At 38.2% G+C, this 20,266-nt stretch overlaps 2 protein-coding genes across 2 annotated transcripts; both read right to left on the bottom strand.

The window, feature by feature from the left end:
• Positions 1-3,019: 3,019 nt before the first annotated feature.
• LOC122638884 (uncharacterized mitochondrial protein AtMg00810-like) lies at positions 3,020-3,385 on the bottom strand. Its single transcript, XM_043831736.1, has one exon. It carries the CDS (start codon positions 3,383-3,385, stop codon positions 3,020-3,022), a length of 366 nt encoding a protein of 121 aa, XP_043687671.1.
• Positions 3,386-8,619: 5,234 nt separating this feature from the next.
• On the bottom strand, positions 8,620-10,254 carry LOC122639592 (glucan endo-1,3-beta-glucosidase 11-like). The gene is made up of 3 exons (XM_043832460.1): positions 10,146-10,254; positions 8,999-10,047; positions 8,620-8,810 (listed from the first exon to the last, which is right to left on the bottom strand). Exons 1-3 carry the CDS (start codon positions 10,207-10,209, stop codon positions 8,724-8,726), a joined length of 1,200 nt encoding a protein of 399 aa, XP_043688395.1. The 5' UTR covers positions 10,210-10,254; the 3' UTR covers positions 8,620-8,723.
• Positions 10,255-20,266: the final 10,012 nt, after the last annotated feature.

The following is a 20,266-nucleotide window of genomic DNA, read 5'->3' as shown; positions in this document are numbered from 1 at the left end:
CATACTCAGAGTGGGAAGGAGAGGAGGGAGAGTCGGTCACTTAAAGTGACCAGCCCTCTCTCTCCTTTTTGTGGGTAGGATGCCGCCCTTGGTGGTTGCCACGAACCGGGTCCACGACCTTGTTCCTATTAACAGTCAGAACAAGCTATTGATATTTCAATATTCTGAATTAGACTGATGGCTTGGATATGCTAAAACTAGGCCTCATCAAAACCCAATTACCAGATGGATTAGTCATTGTTTAGTTGTCTCAATAATGGGGTTGCTTCCAGAATCTTCTTTTAGGATCTATTTGAGGCTTGGGTTCAATTCCAGTAACCAGCAGGGTAATGGGTTCCTGTTGCAAATAGAATCTTTATTGCACTAATGTTAATGTATCCATGCTGTATCTATTACCTAAATAAGTTTTTAATCCTCATTCCTCCCCTTCTAACTAATTCCATTGCGACTTAGTCTAATAGTTCCTCAGTTCCACTTCTCTTTACTTAGTCATTCATGTCATAAAGTTCCTGGACACATTTTGTTAAAATAAGCTTTAGATCCTTCAGGGGCTATGAGTAACTGTGGTTTCTGATTCAAATTTGTTAAATTACACATGTAGAAATTATAAAAGATAAACTTCTGATGTGGAGGTTCTCTGGATACTAAAAACAAGGGTCTGTTCTTATTGTTCTTTCAGCTCGTTTGGTTGCAAGGGAAATTGAAGGGAAGAGAATTGAAAATTTCAAACTTAATAAAGAAACTCCAGTAATCATTATCCCACATGGTTATCTCATTAACTCTAAATCATTCTACATTTGGTTATTAAATTTTATTTCCGGTCATCATTATCCCACATGGTTATCTCATTAACTCTAAATCATTCCACAGTTGGTTATTAAATTTTATTTTACTTTGCTTCTAAATCCCTTGGATTTGAGAAGTAAAATAAAAATTACATCTAAAAGATATCATTCCTCAATACGGTAAGAAATTTAAGTAGTTTATACAATTAGGACAAAGTTTTCCTGAATCGTTATCCCCTCCAATTCGCTGCCCCCTCCAATTCCTCCAATTCCTCACATGGGGCGAAAATGATCACCCTACCCCCTGCCCGAAAACACTGCCCAAGGTGGGGTCCACTCCCCCTATTAGAGGAATTGGAGGTGCCCACGAATTGGAGGTGATAATTATTCAGTTTTTCTCCACCCATAGAGGACGGTTCACCCACCATCTTAGGGTTCACAAACCCCTCCTAGGGTTTTTGTATGTTCCAAAATACCCTCCCGATATCCATTCCCACCTTCTCCTGCCCCTCGGTGATTGGGATCTCATTTACCATGGGTGGAGAGAAACTCGGTCCATACAATTATGTTGGGTAATGATTACAAAAGTTTCTTTTTTAAGTTTGAAAATTTTCACTTTCCTTCCCTTGCAATCAAAGAGAGTCTTCAAAAAACGATGGTAAGACCCAAAGGAATGGACTTGGGACAATTTAAAATTAGAAATTCATGTTGTAGAGAGTAGTATCTTGCCTTTTCCTTCTATCCCTGTCCTTTTGTAGGCCTACATATTGTAACAGTAAGGTTGTGTGCCAAGAGTAGGGAACTAAGGGTGTAAAAATTTGATCCGACTGGTCAGCTGGGCTTGGGCCTGTACTTCAACCCCCACTCACCCCTTTTGTTTTTGTTTTTTTTTTTTTTGGGGAGGGGAGGGGGGGGGGGGGTTGTTTCTATTCATGGTTCAGAAAATTCCCAAGATTATTGATATTTTTTCTAAGCCTTATTCTTTTCTCTTCCCCACTTTCTTTCAAATAAATAAAATGTTTTTGATTTTTTAAAATTTTTTTCTTTCTTTTCAGCTGTATGTTTTTTGATTAGCATATTATTCAAATGTTAGGTTCTATTAAATATTTATAATTTGTCACATTCATGTAATAGTCTTTACGGATTATATTCATATAATATCCATAAAAATGTCTGGTAAAGAATAGTTTCTTAATAACATTTCATAATAGATGGAATATTTTTTCTCTTTTGTGTTCGACTAAGGTTGGCCTTTTCAATCTGGCAGTAAAAGAGTTGGGAAGCCATAGAAAATTTTTTTGATCAGGAACAAAAAAAAGAAAAGAGCAAACATATCCTGTCTGAACCCTGAACCTATAGTGCTTGAAATTTCAGTAAGATGCCTAACTGAGTGGTGGCCTTCTTCTGGTTGCCTCACTAAAGTTGATGAGACTGTTCTTGAAGAAGCTGATGTTTTAGAGGGCTATAGTATTTTTACAGTGATACAGAGTCATCGCATGTTAAGGAAGCAATAACAGAGAATAATGAAAAGAAGAAGAGATGAACACAGCAAGATTTTAATGTGGTTCGGTGCTTAAGACCTACGTCCACAGTAAGGTTTTTCACTATATCTTCTTTTGAGTACAGTCCCTATTTAACGATGACTCTTGAGATATCGTTTGAGTTAATTGTGGAACTGATTGAGGAACAAATCCAATATACAAGGAAAGATGAGGTGGAGCCTTATCATGATCCTTATTATGATTTTCATTAGCTAACTTCTTTCTATACGTGGAAACATCTACATTAGGCATCCCATGTATATGTGTAATGGAATGAGCTGTAGGTGAGATAAGATCTGGTGGAGAAATATCCTCTTTAATACACCCCCTCAAACTCAAGGGGGAAGGAACCACCTTGAGGTTGCCCATTAACGTAGCGAAGCGCTGATGTGAAAGTGGTTTTGTAAATATGTTGGCCACTTGATCCTTTGTTGAGATGAAATGAACATCCAAATTACCCTTAGCAACTTTGTCCCTGACAAAGTGAAAATCAATTTCTACATGCTTTGTGCGGGCATGGAAAACAGGATTGGCAGTTAGGTACGTGGCCCCCACATTGTCACACCAAAGTACTGGAGCTGAAGGTAGAAAGATGTGGAGTTCTTTGAGGAGTGACTGTATCCAAGTCAATTCTGCCGTTGTATTGGCAATAGCCCGATATTTAGCTTCTGTACTAGAGCGTGCAACTGTAGCCTACTTACGTGCACTCCAAGAGATTAGATTATTGCCATGAAAGATTGCAAAACCCCCAGTAGACTTTCTATCATCCAGACAACCGGCCCAATCATCATCGAAAAATGCATAAATATTTATTGATGACTGTTTTTCAAAAAGTAGACCATGATCAACAGTTGATTGAAGATATCGAAGTATGCGCTTGACAGCAGCCCAGTGATCGACTGTTGGACGATGCATAAACTGGCAGACCTTATTAGCAACAAACTGTATATCTGGACGGGTCAAGGTAGCATACTGAAGAGCACCAACCATGCTCCTATATAGAATAGGGTCATCCATAGGGGAACCAGAAAATTTAGTAAACTGAGTCGAAACAGCCATTAGTGAGAAACCGGTTTGCATTTTGCCATGTTTGCCCGAGTAAGTAGATCAAGAATGTATTGGCGTTGAGAGAGAAGGAATCCCCGTGGTGTCGAAATGACACTGACACCCAAGAAGTAATGAAGTGGCCCAAGGTCCTTGATTGCAAATGTAGATGCCATTTTCGCAGTAAATGTAGCAAGAGTGGCCTCATTGTTGCTGGTGATGATAATGTCATCCACATAAATTAGAATGTACATTATATCAGTATGGGTATGGTAGATGAATAAAGAAGTATCTGTTTTGGAACTGGTAAACCCTTGTTCAAGTAAGAAGTTGCTTAGTCGCTCAAACCATGCGCGAGGCACTTGTTTCAAATCATAGATAGACTGGCGAAGCTTACAAATATGATTTGGGTAAATTGAATCATGATAACCTGGTGGTTGCGTCATGAAGACTTCTTCATTTAGCATTCCATGGAAAAATGCATTTTGTACGTCAAGTTGACGAATAGGCCGTGAGCGAGAATAAGCAATAGATATAACCAACCTAATAGTGGTAGGCTTGACAACTGGACTGAATGTCTCTGTGTAATCTACACCCTCTTGTTAATTAAACCCTTTCGCGACAAGGCGCGCCTTATACCGATCTAGAGTACCATTAGCCTTGCGCTTAATTCTGAAAACCCACTTACATCCCACAATATTCATAATTGAGTTGCGAGGAACAAGAGTCCAAGTTCTATTTTGTACTAGAGCATTAAACTCAAGGTCCATGGCCTTGCGCCATTCAGGATAGCGATTAGCTATACTAAAAGATGTCGGTTTGGGTAGGTTAACAGGGCAAGGGGCAGAAGTAGCAAGAAGAACCTTTGGGCGCCGGGTACCATCTTGATTTCGGGTAACCATTGGATGACGAGATACTGGAGGTGAATGAACCGGGAGATCAACAACGAGTTCAATGGGTGGTAAAAGCGAGGGTGGTGGTCAAACCAATTGAGTGTTGTCCAAGTTGAGGGCAGGCCTAGTGGAGTCCACGGTTACTGCAGGCGGAGGGGAGTCCAAAGTGGGTGTAGGCCTAGTGAAGGGAGCTGGTGAGGTTTTACTTGTACTATTTGCGATCAACAGGAAATCTTGATATTTTGAGTTCCCATAGAATTGTTCTTGGCCTATATTATTAGCTTTGATCCTTTTGATGGTTGTTTTGTTTGTTTTGGTTGGGGTCTGTCTCCTGTTGTGTTGCATTTTTTTATTTATAACATATATGTTTTTTCATGCATCAAACAAATAAAAAATAAAAAGCCCAAACCCATTAGAAGCATGGTTGGAAAACTGGGTTTTGATTGGGGCGAGTCGCCCAAGTCGAGTCAAAATTTTGAAAACCTGGTCAAGAGTCGTGTAGACTAGGCTAGGGTATAAAATGACGAGACTGGGTCATAAATGGTCCGAGTCAAATAAGGCTCAGTATTTTTACCCGAGTCATGACAAAATCGGCGAGTTTAGTCATTTTTAAAAAAATCATAAAACCAGTTCACTTAGAAACGGAGTTAACTAAATAGTAAATCCATAATCTAAAACAATAAGAAAGCCTCAGCTCCTCGACTCCTTCTCTTGTTCAATGGTATAAACTCAAAATGCATTGATACGTGATTACTTGATTTTTTTACTAATTTATACATATTTATTGCATTATAAAATAAAAAAAAGTGACTTGTCTTAAACGGGTTTGACCAGGCTGAGTCACCAGGTTTTTCTAGAAGACGAGTTGAGTTAGAAAACCTGGTTTTCCAACAATTTTAGAAGAAGAAATAAACCAAATAATAAACTCATTAAATGGGAGGAAAAAAAAAAAAAGGAAGCCAAGTCTACTTCAAGAAGGGCAATCTTGACATCACGGGGATGATTCAATATGTGTGTGTGTGTGTGTGTTTGACCTAGGTATCTTTTCTATGGAGGAGGGAGGGAAGATGAGAACTAGGAGGTTTGAACCCAAGACGTCCTCTGGTAGGGTAGACTTTTACGCTACACAGTATTACCAACTACGCTAGTTTTGAATCACAAAAATATAGATTAAACTAAAGTTCTTAAGCCCAACAAAGATTTAGGTTTAAACAAGGCTAGGAGAGGTTTATCTAGTTTAATCTATATTTTCATAATTTGATCTCCCTCCAAGAAGAATAATACTCTTAACTCTATAGTTTGATAAAGTATAGACAAAGAGAATATGACAGTCTTATAGAGAAAGGAATCTAATTTAGAAGCCTTTGCAAGTAAGGTGGAACAAACATTCGTTTACATGTATTGGTTGAATTAAGAAGCATCATCAAAAGTTTTCTTTCTCTTAGTGCTAAAGATCAAAAAGCATCAAAGAAAGAATGCAAAGTTTCTTTTACAGTTTTATTCCTATGTGACTAGGCAGAGAGCTTGGTTCCTTTCTTTGAAGATTCAAAAGAGTTAAAACCAACTTGACTATGTAGACAATAAAACACACTTGGTTATAACCTTATTAGGCCACCCTTCATTTTTTAATCCTTCCTTATGTGGCCTTACCTTTTGTATACATTTAAAAAAGTTATCTCATTCCAGTGATGCTGGATTTAGTTATTAACTGATGGATTACACTTCTCTTATACTAATATAATCATGTTTATGTTTAAGGGTTTACTTACACAGCATGAAGAAGTATATCCTTAAGACTCCTTTATTGCATGTGGATATGCCAAAGACTTAAAAGACTAGGGAGAGTGGATTTATATTTTAATTAGTGTCTCTCACAGTTTAGTTTAGTAGATAAATTTGTTTATAGTGTGAGTTTAAAGCTTTACCGTTGTTTGGGCAGTTGGGTCTACAATGAACAGCACTTAACCTCCTCATCACCTTAAAATGAAACCACCAAAAAGCTCTGGTCCTTATCTTCGTCATTGCTTGCAATATGAGAGAAGAGGAAAGGAGAGGAGATAGTCAACATATCATGCGCCACCCTATAGGTCTATACTCACTGAGGGGACCGATTCTATCAGAGCAGTCCTAGCAGTAAGGTTTAAAAACTTGAAATCGGGTATAAGATTACTCTCTAATTATTATTAGGATAGGGTTCCCTGAAAAGCAGTGTGGTCCCTGCATCAGCGTTGGGGGCCAATGGAAGCATGCAGAGGCATCAACAAGGACCATGGTTTCCATCTTTCATGGGGAGCGGGATAATCATTTGTGCCCCTTGTATGGGCGTCAGGGCCACACTGACGTTCAGGGTTCTTTTCCCCTTATTCTAATTCAAATCGTTTCAAACTTGATTGGGGTTAAGTGATACGCTATTGAAATGTGAGAATCAATCGGACTTGGTTGGGATTGTCAAATCTGATGGTCCGAATCTTGTTGGATCATATTACGGTCCATGAGCTAAGACCAAGGACTAAACTCGATCTAAAGTATAGTATTAAAGGGCGTATCAGTATCCCATTAAAAAAAGGATCCTTCTAGGTGTCAATGCCTAGTGAAGTATAATGCTTCACTATTTGCCACTTGACAGTAGATGCGTTAATCCATGTGATTGAAGATCCCACATACATCTCAATGGCCAAATTTTATTATAAAGTAAGCAAGGAAACTTGCTTAAACTCTGATTATTCGAAGTTTTAGTAAAGTTAGAAAAATATCATCAAATGGAGATGAATATAAAATACAAAGTGACATCTTTTATAATTTTATCCATTTCCTCTACTCATTTTAAGTTGAAATTGTACCAATGAGATGTTTGTCTGTCCTCTATTACATAGAATAACCCACATATTGCTATCTGGCAAATAGTGAAGTGTTATACCGGCATAGTGACCAGAAAAAACCCCCTTAAAAAAGAATGTATTAGTAAACCAATTTTAAGATGCATGCCCTACATACCCATGGAAATGGCTCACAACTAGGAAAATTTTTAGATCCCATATTCATACAGTTAAGGATGGATACAATTAAATCTTATAAATCAATATTATATAATTATATTAGAAAACTCAAGAAAATCCATTATATTGGCTTCTTAGGTTACATTTTTTAGAGTAGAAAATATGTGGAATATTTTATAATTCCTTTTAAAAAATTAAAAGTCTTACCATTGTGAAAATCCCTTTCAGTGAAAAAAAGAAGAGAATGAATTAGTTGAAACCATCCATAAAGTAAGAAGACTAGAAGTGGCCGGAAACCATAACTAATGCAAAAACAGAGAATTGGGTATTTACTCTCTCTCTCTCTCTCTCTTTCTCTCACACACACATACACACACAAAAAGGCCAAGCCACGCAAACACTTACACACGCATGTGGTATAGGTGGGTTTGGGTGGGACAGAACTGATGTGTCCCATGTTGGATTCTTCTTTTTCTACTCCTTTTTTTTTTTTTTTTCTACTTTTGTTTTGGACGGTTGGAGATTAGGCATATTACATGTAGATTCTGAGTCCTCAACCTACATGCATGGGACCCAATCAAATTGTGGTCACCATGTGCACCATGGTTCTTTAATTGATGTTGAAATGGCTGGACCAGCCTTATAGACTCATCTGTTGTGTTGCTCTTCATGAACATGACATGAACATGAAGAGAGGAACCAAAAAAAAAAAAAGAGAATTTTTTTTTTCTTTTTTTTTTTCTCCTTTGGGGTTTTAAGGGTATGAGAAAAGAGATAGTTGAGGCAAGCAAGCTCTGGATTTCTTGCATCTTTATAGAAAGAAAAGGTTCCTTAGAAAAGGATCAAACTGGCCAATACTAACAGTTATGGTGATGAGGGAATAAAGCTATGACCCTCTCTCCTCCTTCTCCTTATCTGATTTATCATCAATTTTTGATGAATAATAAAATAAGAATCAATCAATCCCCATTGCTCTTAGATTCTATTTTTATTTCTTATAGAATCCTTTAAAATATAGAAAAGGCACAAACAGAGATTTACTGAAAACATGGAAACACATACACCTTGTATAAGAATTGAGAACTGTTATGGATTCCTTTTTTTTGGTAAATGAACTGTTATGGATTCCACGTCCAAAAGTTGCTTGCTTTCCTCCCAACCAATCAGGAATTCTCTATCCACATCACTAATTTCAAAAAAGTTTATTCTCATTAGCTAAGCCTCTAACATGAACAGCATACATACATATATATATATATATATATATATATATAATACCCTAAGAAAATTACAATTAAAATGACCAAAATGCCCTTTCCCCTTCTCCTCTAATAAGTCTGGCTTCAATTCTGTTTAGTTGTGAAAAGAGGGTCATGACATTTTTCTTGAGAGTACCTTGAATTCAACTCAAAGGGCAAAAAAGTCCTACAAGAAGAATGTCTATTTACACCCCACTCCATTTTCTTAGAGTGGTCTTCTCATTAAGAATTGGAATGTCAACAAGAACACAAAAATCCAATATCCCAAGCTTTTGCATCCACTTGTTCTTCCCTGTTCCATAAGACAGAAAAAAAAAAAAAAGAAAAAGAAAAAGAAAAAGAAAATCAGTAGGTCTTAATGGTTAATGTCCATATTCTATACAATTACATTTTTGCCTTTAAAGCTCTTTTTTTCTCTAATTTTTTTGTCCCATAAACTAAGTAACAACTTTAATAAAAAAAGAAGACCAATGGTTTTACCTGAGTAGCAGAGGAAGTAAGAGAGATGGAAGCAGGAGTTGAGGAAGGAGTTGACAAGGCAGAAAGCCCTAGATTATAAGCTATGGTTCCATCAGGTTGATAGAGTCCATAATTCCTCTCAGAAGTAGGCCCTGGCTTCATATCTTCATTAAACAAAGCAAATACATAAACTTCAAGACTTGGATGAGGTCTCAAAGGTGTCCCTTCATTCTCCATTTGTCTTCTCAATAAATTCCTATTATAAATTGCTGCATTTTCTATAGTTGCAGCTAACTCAGCTGGGTCTCCTTTAGAAGGCCAACCAGTTTCTGAAACTCTAACTTCCATTCCTCCAAAACCCATTTTTGAAATAGCAAAAATCACTGCATCAACTTGTGCATATAACATGTTATCATAGTGTAACTTAGTGTAAGGATCAATCATTCCTTGGTTAGGGTTGAAGAGAACATAATCTAAAGGAATCCTAGATGGGTCATCCTTATAAGCAAAATAAGGGTATGCATTGATCCAAAAGGGTGCTTTAGTGTTCCATAAAAACTGCAAGAACTGTGTCATGATGCCGGAAAGATCACTCCGGAAGCTTCCGGCAGACGGCGGGAAGGAATTGGCAAGAACTGCTAGAGAATTAGCTGTAGAGACATGCATGTATGAGTCTAGACCTAGTTGAACTAATGCTCCATGGATGCTAACCATGGCAGGGACTACACTAGACATTAAGGAAGAGTCATCAGTTGTGAAGATTTCATTGCCAACAGCTATGCCAGTAATCTTTGTTGCAGGGAAGTAGGGTTTAATGTGGGTAGTAACCCATTGAAGGGCTTGTTGTGGATCCATCACCACCTGAAGCATCTGGTTTTCGACGGTGACGATGAGTTCGACGCCGGAATTGGCAAATGCAGTGAGGACTAGTGGATTTGTGTCATAGATTCTTGCTTTTGTGATCTTAAGGGAGCTTAAGAGGGAAAGGACTTTCTCTGGTGGGAGAAGATTGTTGCCAACTTGACCATAGTTGATACCTACTGCTTCAACTCTACCTATTATTCCAAAACCTGTAAAACAAAACAAAACAAAACCCATGAATTGAATCTCCATTGCATACTAGAAACCCAGAGAGAGAGAGAGAGAGAGAGAGAGAGAGAGAGAGTACCTGAGAAGCAGAGTGCATAGAGAAGGAAAGTGTGAATTATGGTAGTTCTTGAGAAGGTACCCATTAGACTGGGAGGAGAGAGAGAGAGAGAGAGAGAGAGAGCCTAAATGGGTTTAAAGAAAGAGCTGAGGGGGAGTAAAACCTGAATTGGTCTGAAGGATGGCTATAAATAGAGGGAAGAAGGGTGTGGGGGTGGAAGTGGGGAGGGGTAGAGAAGGCCTTTATTTTCTTTATTTTTTTTTTTTTGGATGAAACAATTATAAAGTTAAAAGGAAAGGAAAGTTTGTACATCATATAAAAAGGGGGGTTATGGTGGTTCTATGTGTAATATAAAAACGGGTTAAAGTTTGGACTGGCTTAGACCATTGAGTTGGTTTATACACAAAAGTTACCCTTGAGAAGTTTACAGTTTCTTCCGCTAGCTTCAAGGAAAAAAAAAGTAAGTTCCGGGGAGTCAAAAAGTTCTTTAGTTTATAATTTGTAAACCAAACTTCCTTCCTTTTACTTGTTTGCTATTTTATTAGAAGGGTTTGGCTTGCCTTTCCTTAAAATTCTTACCGTACTAAACTAGTTATTAAATGATTTGATTTTCTCATCTTCTCATTGTTGTCCTTTTCTGGTCTTGTTTGGGTCTTTCTCTTTCCAATGAAGCACCACCAGCCCACTACGCGGATAAAATTTGCTTAAATGACGAAAAAGCCCCCTCCACCAAGCTTTCTTCGAACGAAAGAAAGACAAAGTTCTCGGAAATGGGGTTTTCAGTATTGATGTCATAATTGGGCCATATTTGATTTTTATAGACTTCTTCAATCAAAACCTTAAAGCCAAAAATTTTCTTATTAACTAATATTTTAAAAGGAGAAGAATATGGAGAATAGGTGATTGTTCATAATAGCACATGGCAGATAAGAAGGTTTGCTCAAAAGCTTCCACGTGTTTGCCATATCATTCTCTCTGCCACTTGTAATTTCTATATAGTCAAAGGAAGACTTTATTTGTTGATATTTTTTGACTTGAAATTAAGAACACTTCATTGGTGGGAGAGTCCATCTTGTAGTGAAGGTTTCAAATTTTAGTTTTGATAAGGCTTTGAACACATGGGTGAAAAGGAAGTTTGAGTTGATATTAGTTGTATTTGGCTAATTCACAGGAAGCAGTCAACAAGGGATCATTATGCAGAACTAAAAACCAAACTATAAGTCGGTTCAAAGTATCTGATCTTTGAGGGTCACTATTCAGGGATTTTAATTTTTTTCAATTCCCTAAATTGTGCAGTGCGGCAGTTTAGGGTGGAGATGTCGACACCTGGTACCTCAAACATCTAATAGTTCGAGTTCATTGACTTTCATTTTTTGCTCGAGCTCAGTACCATTGAATGTCTGAGATGTCAGGTGTCAACATCTCCAGCTCCAACTACCGTACTACACACTTTTAGAGAATTGAAGATGATTATTTTCCATATTGAGCAAGATCACTCATAAAACCATTTTAATATCTTAACGTACATCTTTGGCATTTAGTGGTATCTATTAGAATGTTTAGAAGGGGTGATAATACATTTACTATTTTCTTTCACTTACTACAATGGAAAATTTTATGTTTTACAATACCAATACAAGATGGCAAAATCTATGTTCTGTAGTATACAAGTTGCCCGATAGTAGTAGCTATTATATGATGTACATGCATGGTGTGTACATCTCTCTCTCTCTCCTCCCTGACCATGTGTGCTTCATATATACAAATCGTGACACTTTCACCCGTGCGTCCATTGGAATTGTGTTGGGGATATGGACCAGTTTTGTGTTGTCATTGTTGGTAACAGTATTATGTTTGAGGTGATTGAGCAGTGTTGGGGTGTGTTTGATATGTTCTGGGATGTGCCAGGATGTGTAAGACATGTGTTCTGATGATTGAAGATGTGTACAGATGGATGATGATGTGTTTGGCATGATACAACATGTTTTAGCATGTGTTGGTATGTTACAGGATGTCTGAGCCATGTTTTGAATGTGACTGGTATGGTGTTGCATGATTTGATATGTATATGGTATGTGTTCATGCATGCTTGCATGATATTATGCATGGCAGTGATGTTGAAGTTATGTAGACATACATGGATGATGATGGTATGGTGTCTTACATGTGGGGGCATGTGTATGTGTTGCATAAATGAATGGATGGTATGACTTATGCTATATGGTTACAGGCATGGATGCTTAGATTATGGATGTACATGCATGCGTCTGATACATAATGTGACATGTCTCATGCATGGGTGATGATGATGGATGTGCACGCAAGACATGATGGAGATGTTTATAGTCATGATGATGGCATGATAGAGCATGGATGATGGAGTACGGGCATGGAATCATGAGGTCATGGGAGATGCACGGATGATGTTTTCTTGCATGTGTGGGTCGTTGCTAACATGGCAACAAAGTATGAGGTGGCATTGCCACAATGACTATTGGCATAAGGTCATGGCCATATGGCAAGCAACTATTGGACAAAAGGCCATTGAAGCTTACACATGGCCAATGCCCAGTTGAACCATATCCCACATGCATGCAAGTGGCATGGCCACTGCACGTTGAGCGGCATGCCCGCAAAGTTGTGAGGAACAAAGCCAAATTGGTTTGCAGAGGTTATGCCCTACAGGATAGACTTTGATGAGACATTTACATTTTTTTTTCTTTCGGTAACAAGAAGCTTTACTGATAATCATGTGAGGGGCCTTGGGCTCGAAACAAAACTTGGAGCCAAGGAGTGGAAATGGGCCAATCAGTCATACACACGATAGACAGGGCCCTCCTGGCCAAGGTATCTGCAATAACATTCAGATCCCGTGGAATAAAAGAAAACGAAATAACTGTAAAGGAATTACAAAAGCGTTTAACATCATCTAAGACAACAACTGCTTCTAAAGGAGGGTGCTTGAGAGTTCCTTGGAGGTATTGAACTACTTCTTTGCAATCAGACTCCACAATAAGATGAGAGATTCCCAAGGTCACTGCTTTAGAAATGACCGTTCTAATGGCAAGAGCTTTACCTTGGAGGGCAGTAGTGAAATGAAGTGGAGTAGATAATGCATGTAAGGTTCTCCCCGTGTCGGTCCGGAACACCAAGCCAATGCCTCCCTCCTAGCTACCCTGCTTCAACGCCGCATCGCAATTTACCTTTACAAAATCCATTGATGGTGGGAACCATTGAGCATCCTGTGAAGGCTATGGAGGGACTGAAGTTGTTCCCGTTGAGTGCTTCAACTCTTTCCCTGAAGCTTTCTGGAATTCCAGGAATGCTCTCTCCGCAACCAAAATAACTTCTTGAGGGCTCCATTCCTTTGTGCCAAAAACATAGTTGTTACGTGCTCGCCAGATATACCAACATATAAAGGCTGCTCTAGATAATGATTCTTTGGCTAACTTCTTGTCCCTCCGAAACAAATCCTCCCAGTTTTGTAGCCATAGTGAAACAGATGGGTCTTAGCCCGTTGGTGGAATATAGGACATAGAACTCCCAAACCAAAAAGCCCTTGCAAAATGGCAGTCAAGAAGAATGTGAACCGACGACTCCTTCATGCCGCCACATCTTCGACAGTTTGGATCTACTAGGATTCTTCTATAGTGGAATCTTTACCTATTGGTAGTCCATCCGCACAGGCTCCTCCACAACAAAGCTTTAATTTTAGGTAAATCATCAATACTCCAGATACGATTCCATACCTTTTCCTAAACCAAATCCCATTTATGAGGACGTGAAAAAGATGCTTGGTTTGTAGCAGATGCTTGAGCCATACTAGACAACATATGGTATGCTAATTTCACACTAAACAAACCATATTTTACAGCACCCCAAACCAGTCTATCATCTCTTAGGAACAAGCTAAGGCTAATCAATTGAATAGCCTTCTTCTCTTCTGGGCGAAAAAGAAGCTGAAGCAAATCCACACGCTAAGTGCGAGTTATAGGGTCAATTAAATCCAAAACCCCTTGAACTTGACAACCGATTGGCATCTCAGTTTGGATTTTGTACCTAGGTAAGGTAGGTACCCAATTATCGCTCCATATACTAATCAAATCACCCAAACCCACTTGCCATATCAAACCTGATTGGAAAACGACCCTTCCTTCCAAGAGACTTTGCCATCCCCGCGATAGCCTATTACCTAATCTGGCATGAAGAAAATCTGTGGATGGAAAATAAATGGATTTAATAAAACGAGCCCAGTGAGATTTTGGAGAAGACCATAACCGCCAGGCAGCCTTTGCTAACAACGCTAAATTCTGCAACTTTGTATCCTTGAATCCAAGCTCACCTTTTGATTTTGACTTGCACATTCTTGACCAGGAAATCCAGTGCATTTTGGGACCTTTCTCTCACATACCCCAGTAGAAGTTCGTAGCTGCCTTATTAAAAGAATCATGATGAGAGACTGGAATTTTAAAATGGAAACCTGTGAAATTTGACATAGGAGAGATACCTACCTTAAGGAGAACCTCCCTACCAGCATAAGATAAAAAGTGATGTTTCCAACCTTGCAATTTATTAAGGGAGCACTCCTTCACCTCATTAAACACGTTCTTAGTCACGCCGAACTCCGTAGGTAGCCCCAAATACTTTGAGGGCCCCTCCTTGAGACATTTACATTTGTTGCAAGGTTAGAGTCTATCATGATGTTTTTGGCATTGATATTATTCAAGGGGATGCCATTTGGGTAGCTGGAACCCATTCGACGTTCTTGTACGAGAATGGGAATAACCTGCTTTTTTAAAGTGTCCAAGATGGATGTCAAGTCCATAAAATGAATTTGATGGACACATTTCTAACACCAACAAACCAACAAACTTTGCATAATAATAATTCTTAAAATACTCATTTTTCTTTATTCCTAAATGATTTCCTTTAGATATTAACTTAGCAGTGATCTCTTTCCCTTTTCTCTTGGGGAAAAGAACGCTACCTGGTCACATGGCTTGTGTGGCTCTTGTGCCTAGGAACATAAGCGAGCAAAAGTATTAGGCTACCCCCATAAATGAGCAAATTACTCGGACCCCCTAACCTTTCTGACAATTCATGGATCCCCCCCTGTGTTTCTGACAAATACTTAGACCTCCTCTGCTTTTCAATCTTAGTTTCACTTAGCCCATGTCTGTTAACGGTGTTAGTAAAATACCTATTTTGACCAAAATACCCTTACTTTTAAATGACCAAAACTTGGTATTTCTTTCAATCAACACCATTTCAAACGAGTAGAGGAGAGGGGAGAGGGGTTGAAGAACAGGAGGAGACTGCAACTTCACCTCAGGAGCAGTCCAACTAGTCCCCAAATCCACCTCTGATAAGGGGGTGTGATTCCCTTGCTAATAGCTTGTGGCTAGAACAGGGTATGGTCTCTAGTTTTGTATGAAACAGAGTTAGGTTTTTTTTTGGAACATGGAAGGCAGCAGAGAAGAAGAGGAGGAAGAAGAAGAAGAAGAAGAAAGGGAAAGGGTGTAGAGGCAATAGGGTAATTTTCTCTAGGGAAAATAGGTATAATTTTCAGGTTTCTTAAAATTTTCAAATTTATCCGTTACCTGATATTAAAATACTAACGGACATGGGCTAAGTGAAACCTCAAGATTGAAAAGTAGGGGAGGTCTGAGTATTTGTCAGAAACACAAGGGAGGAGGTCAGGGGTGGTTCGAGTAATTTGCTCAAAAAATCAGGTCGAAAATCCCATCCAGGATGATGCTTATGCGCACTCCCATATATTGGCTAGCATGCACTTGCAAGCTCTAGAGGCCCAGGCAACGATCTCTTTTCCTTTTCACTTATACATTTTTTTTTCTTTGTTGTTTGTGAGTTTATAGCCCCATAGTCCCTACATTTCCTTGCATTGAATATAACCTTCTTTTCTAATTTTTCGCAACCTCCTTATTCTGTCAACATCGTCTTAACAGAACACTTTAACAGTGTACAGTGGACTACAACAAAACTTCATCTGTTTAAAAACCTCAAAAATGACCAGATGAACAATTAATACCTTGTGTTCCGATCCATTTTGAGCTTGTAATTAAGATCAAAACTAGGTCGAACCAGTGGAAAGACTATTTGGCGGTTCAGCACCTGGTCTGGTTATAGGAAAATCACATTAGCATAACTGAGAGTCCTACTGCAAGCCCAACCTGGAATGATCTTAGTTGGGTCAATCAAGTTCCTGTTGAGCCCAGCCCAAGTTACTTCCCTGCAATATAGTTCTTATCCTTTCACAGGTTCAATGTAGGACAAAGCTGGAGTAGAACCTCCATCTTTATGCCCTATATGATCCGTCTTTGCAAAAAAAAAAAAAAAAAAAAAAAATCCAACCAATCTGAGAAGAGGAATTAGGATACTTTACCCATCACATAAATAAAATGACAGGTACCTTGTTAACCTAACAAGGAAATAAAGTTGGTGGGAATACGTAGTGGAATGAAAGGAAATGACTGGACTTTTGATCCCAAAATTGCATTACATTGCTTTATCAACATCTACTACATTGGAGATATTTAATTTAGATTATTTGCAGTGTTATAGGAAATTTTTTTTTTTTTTTTTGAGGGTTGATGTACTATATTCTATGGTTTGGGTTGTGGGTCACCTCCGAAGGGCTGTTCAAAGCCCGTAGGCTAGTGATATTGATGGGGGGTCATTAGAGTTTAGAGGGAATTCTTTGTAAACAAAGAGACCCGAGGAAGAAAGCTTCCAACCCTATTCTCCATTGCTAGTGAAGTCGCTGTCATCTCTTTATAGACGTAAGTACCTTATCCAACCTTTAATTGTTTTTTCTTTTGTTACGTTGTGTTTTCTTCATAGTTTCTGTGTCTATATTTTTAACCCTTAGAGCATCAACTCGCCAATGGAGTGTTTCTTCTCTTTTGCTTATAAAGTTGAGGGAAAAAGATTGCTATAATGCCCTTGTACAGATTCTTTTATACCCTCACATTTTAACAGTGGGATCCACATTGATATTTCTCTCTCTTATTCTAACCATGTGGGTCCCATATGGATGATACCATTTTCCAACCCCTCATTGGTTGTCGTGTACATACCATGGTTCGTAATCCTGGGATTGGTCATGGCCGATACCGATCCAGATCAATCAAAACCATTCTAGATCGGTCAAATATGCCCAAAACATCGGTTTTGCTGGATCGGTCCTAGAATCGACAAGTATCACTAAAAAAATATTAAAATAATTAAAATAATAGGAATAACCCAAAAATCGGCCAAAAAGCCAAAAAAGGTCAACATCTTAGAAATTTCCCAAGTATCAGGTCAGATTCGGATCCAATTGAGTTGACCGATCTAGGGAGCGATACACTTATATACTGGACAGGATAGATCATAACTCGGGATTGGTCTAGGTCAATACTAATCTGATCCGAGTGATTTTGACCTATTTGATCCAAGATTATGAACCATGGTACAAATTCCTTCTTACACTGCCTTTAGAGGAAACTCTCTCCCGTAAGTTGATTTATTGATTAAAAAAAAAAAAAATTGCCAATGGAGAGTCTCTATGATTATTTGATTTTGGAGTAATTGATTCCCATATGCCTGATTTGGAATTTTAATAGTGCAAGACAAGATATGTAAACCAATTGAATATGAATCTGTGTGATTGGACGTGAACCGAATTCGATTTTCGACTATCCGTTTACAATCTTAACATGTGTAATCCAGACCTTTCTACCCCCGACAGATATGATTCACTCTTTACTCTCAATCTGTGTCTCTCGGTTGTAGTCTCATCATTCTCATTTCCTCATTCCTTAGAACTTGTTTAATCTTCAAAAACCCTCAAGATCATTATTTATTTAATTTTTTATTATTAGTTGGATATCTATTTGAATCGGATAAATTTTTCTCGGACTATTCGAATATTTTTCCGAATATCCTCAAATGGATACAAATATCCCTAAACGAATAGGGATACAAATCAAATTCAATTCGAATATCCCCTTTTTTTTTTTTTTTCCCCTATCCTAATCTAAGCTATACAAGTAAGACTAAGACAAGCCAACAGAAACCGACAACTACCAATAACTTAAGACATCTTATGTAACTAATGAAATAATAATAATTTAGAGCTTTGCATAATCTTTTTTAGTTTCTTTCCAGTGGATGAACTAGCGAGTAAGTGGGCTTTGTTCAAGAATAGGCTAGTGGGCTCAGCCTATTAGCTGGCATATAACCATATCAACACTGAGAAAAGCCAACCCTGATAGAAACTTCTGATAGAGCATCTTAGGCCTTTTGTCAGGAAAAAGAAGAAGAGGGGGGGGGGGGGGTGAGTGGAGTGGAACCCTAACTTGCCGCGTGTCTCATCTGTAAAGGATTGGGAACCAATATAATGGGACACAGATTCACAAACAAACCTTTAAGTCCGAGTAAGCCAAAAGTCAACATGGAATCCTAAAACTAAAGGGTACCTTATAATAGGTTTCCAAGGATTAAGGATTCTTATTCATATGTGAATAATTAAAGTGAAAAATAGTGAGCGATCATAGCTAAAAAAAGGACTTACTCAGTGCACAAGCTCCCGCCATCACTTTGGGGTTTGAGGAGGGTCATAATGTACGTAATCTTACTCCTATTTTTACAAAATGATTATTTTTAGATTTAATAGAAGAAACAATCATAATAATTTCTAAGGATTTTCAATCTTAATAGGTTTTAAGTTACTAATTACCCGTACCAAGTTTCTTATGAAATTAATAAAAAATGGCCATAGGTGTTAGAGGAAATATCACATAACTTTGTTAGTGCTCTTCGTGCTTGTAGTTGCAGCAGTGTAGTGTTGTCATTGGGTTTGCGTTTTTGCTTCTTTCTTATTGGGCCGAAGGATATCTCTTGGAATAGTATATATATATATATATATATATATATATATATATATATATTATTCTCATGGGAGGACCAAAAAGTATCTGTGGAGCCCTAGAGAAGAAGGAAATCAAGAAGAAGTCGTCTTCTACCATTCCGGCGTGATTCGAGAGCATAGGCGCGAAGGAAATCAACATAAAACATTGGTTTGGTTGTTGGCGATGGATTCAACTGCTTGATTCGTTCTACTGAAGATCTCATAGCATTCATTTGGAGTTGGGAGTTTGCCTTTGAGAAGGAAAACGTGTTCACAAACAATTGCTTCTCTTTTCTAGGTTTATTTCTTTATTTTTGAATGTATTGGGTAGAACCTAGAGTGTAATCTATTATAGGTTCTGTTTGTGATTGAATTTGTTAATTGGGTTGAGTGACTGTAAGGTTGAGGCCATTTTGTATTGGCATTGAGCTCCTTGCCCTCACTGAGGTGAGAGGTTGAAGCAGGGTTAGGGGTATCCTGGTCGTAGGGATGGCTAATTGTATTGGAGTTGAGTATTGGGCATATACGAAACCTCGAGGGGTATTGTTCCGTAGACGTAGCCTTCACATACTGTGAGGTGAATCACGTTTATCGTGTCTCTTTGTCTACTGTTATTTGTTGGAGACTAATCCCTGTTTTACAGAGTGGGTTTACAGTCTTGGTAGACTTGGCCACGTTCTGGTGGTGTAAGATGAGATTGTAAGCGACTGTGTGATTTGTAGAAAACGTCAAAATTAAGGGAACTGATTCACACCCTTCTCAGTTCGATCCAATATTCACAAACTTCTCACATATTCCATCTTGTCTTTTTTTTTTCCCCCCCAGTAATACATATCCTTCTTGTCAATCCTACTGTTCAGAACTATAGGAATTTTTTTTTTAAAGTTATTTCAATAAATCACTTGGTGAAGGCGTTTCTCTACCTTTTTGACAAAAAAAAAAAAAAACCCTAAGAGTTGATGACATTTGATTTGATTAATTACTCATAGCTTTGCTTATTCATAACAGACTAGGGTTTTTTTTATTTTTGTAAGGATTTAGGGTGACAATGGGGAAGTTTGGGCATATTATGGATAAAGTTGCGGGCACTGCAAGAATGCTTTAATTTTTGAGGAAGGAGACAAAGAAAACGTAAGACTATGGTTAGCCATGGTGGAATTTCGTAAGGTAAACAAGAAAGTGTTTAATATAAGTGGATAAGGCATAGGCAGTTACGTGGTGAAGTGACCGG

Source organism: Telopea speciosissima, chromosome 9 (genome assembly GCF_018873765.1).
Source record: "Telopea speciosissima isolate NSW1024214 ecotype Mountain lineage chromosome 9, Tspe_v1, whole genome shotgun sequence".
Classification (NCBI taxonomy): domain Eukaryota; kingdom Viridiplantae; phylum Streptophyta; class Magnoliopsida; order Proteales; family Proteaceae; genus Telopea; species Telopea speciosissima.
The sequence above is the reverse complement of the archived record's forward strand: the minus strand, read 5'-3'. Positions and strand labels throughout refer to the sequence as shown.

What these genes read in the sequence shown, in the direction of transcription:
- LOC122638884 (XM_043831736.1), bottom strand. Translation starts at nt 3,385, where the DNA reads ATGGCTGTTTCGACTCAGTTTACTAAATTTTCTGGTTCCCCTATGGAT.
- LOC122639592 (XM_043832460.1), bottom strand. Translation starts at nt 10,209, where the DNA reads ATGGGTACCTTCTCAAGAACTACCATAATTCACACTTTCCTTCTCTAT. An exon ending in CTATGCACTCTGCTTCTCAG is followed by an intron (nt 10,048 to 10,145) that starts GTACTCTCTCTC and finishes TTTGTTTTACAG; the next exon opens with GTTTTGGAATAATAGGTAGA. An exon ending in TTACTTCCTCTGCTACTCAG is followed by an intron (nt 8,811 to 8,998) that starts GTAAAACCATTG and finishes CTTATGGAACAG; the next exon opens with GGAAGAACAAGTGGATGCAA.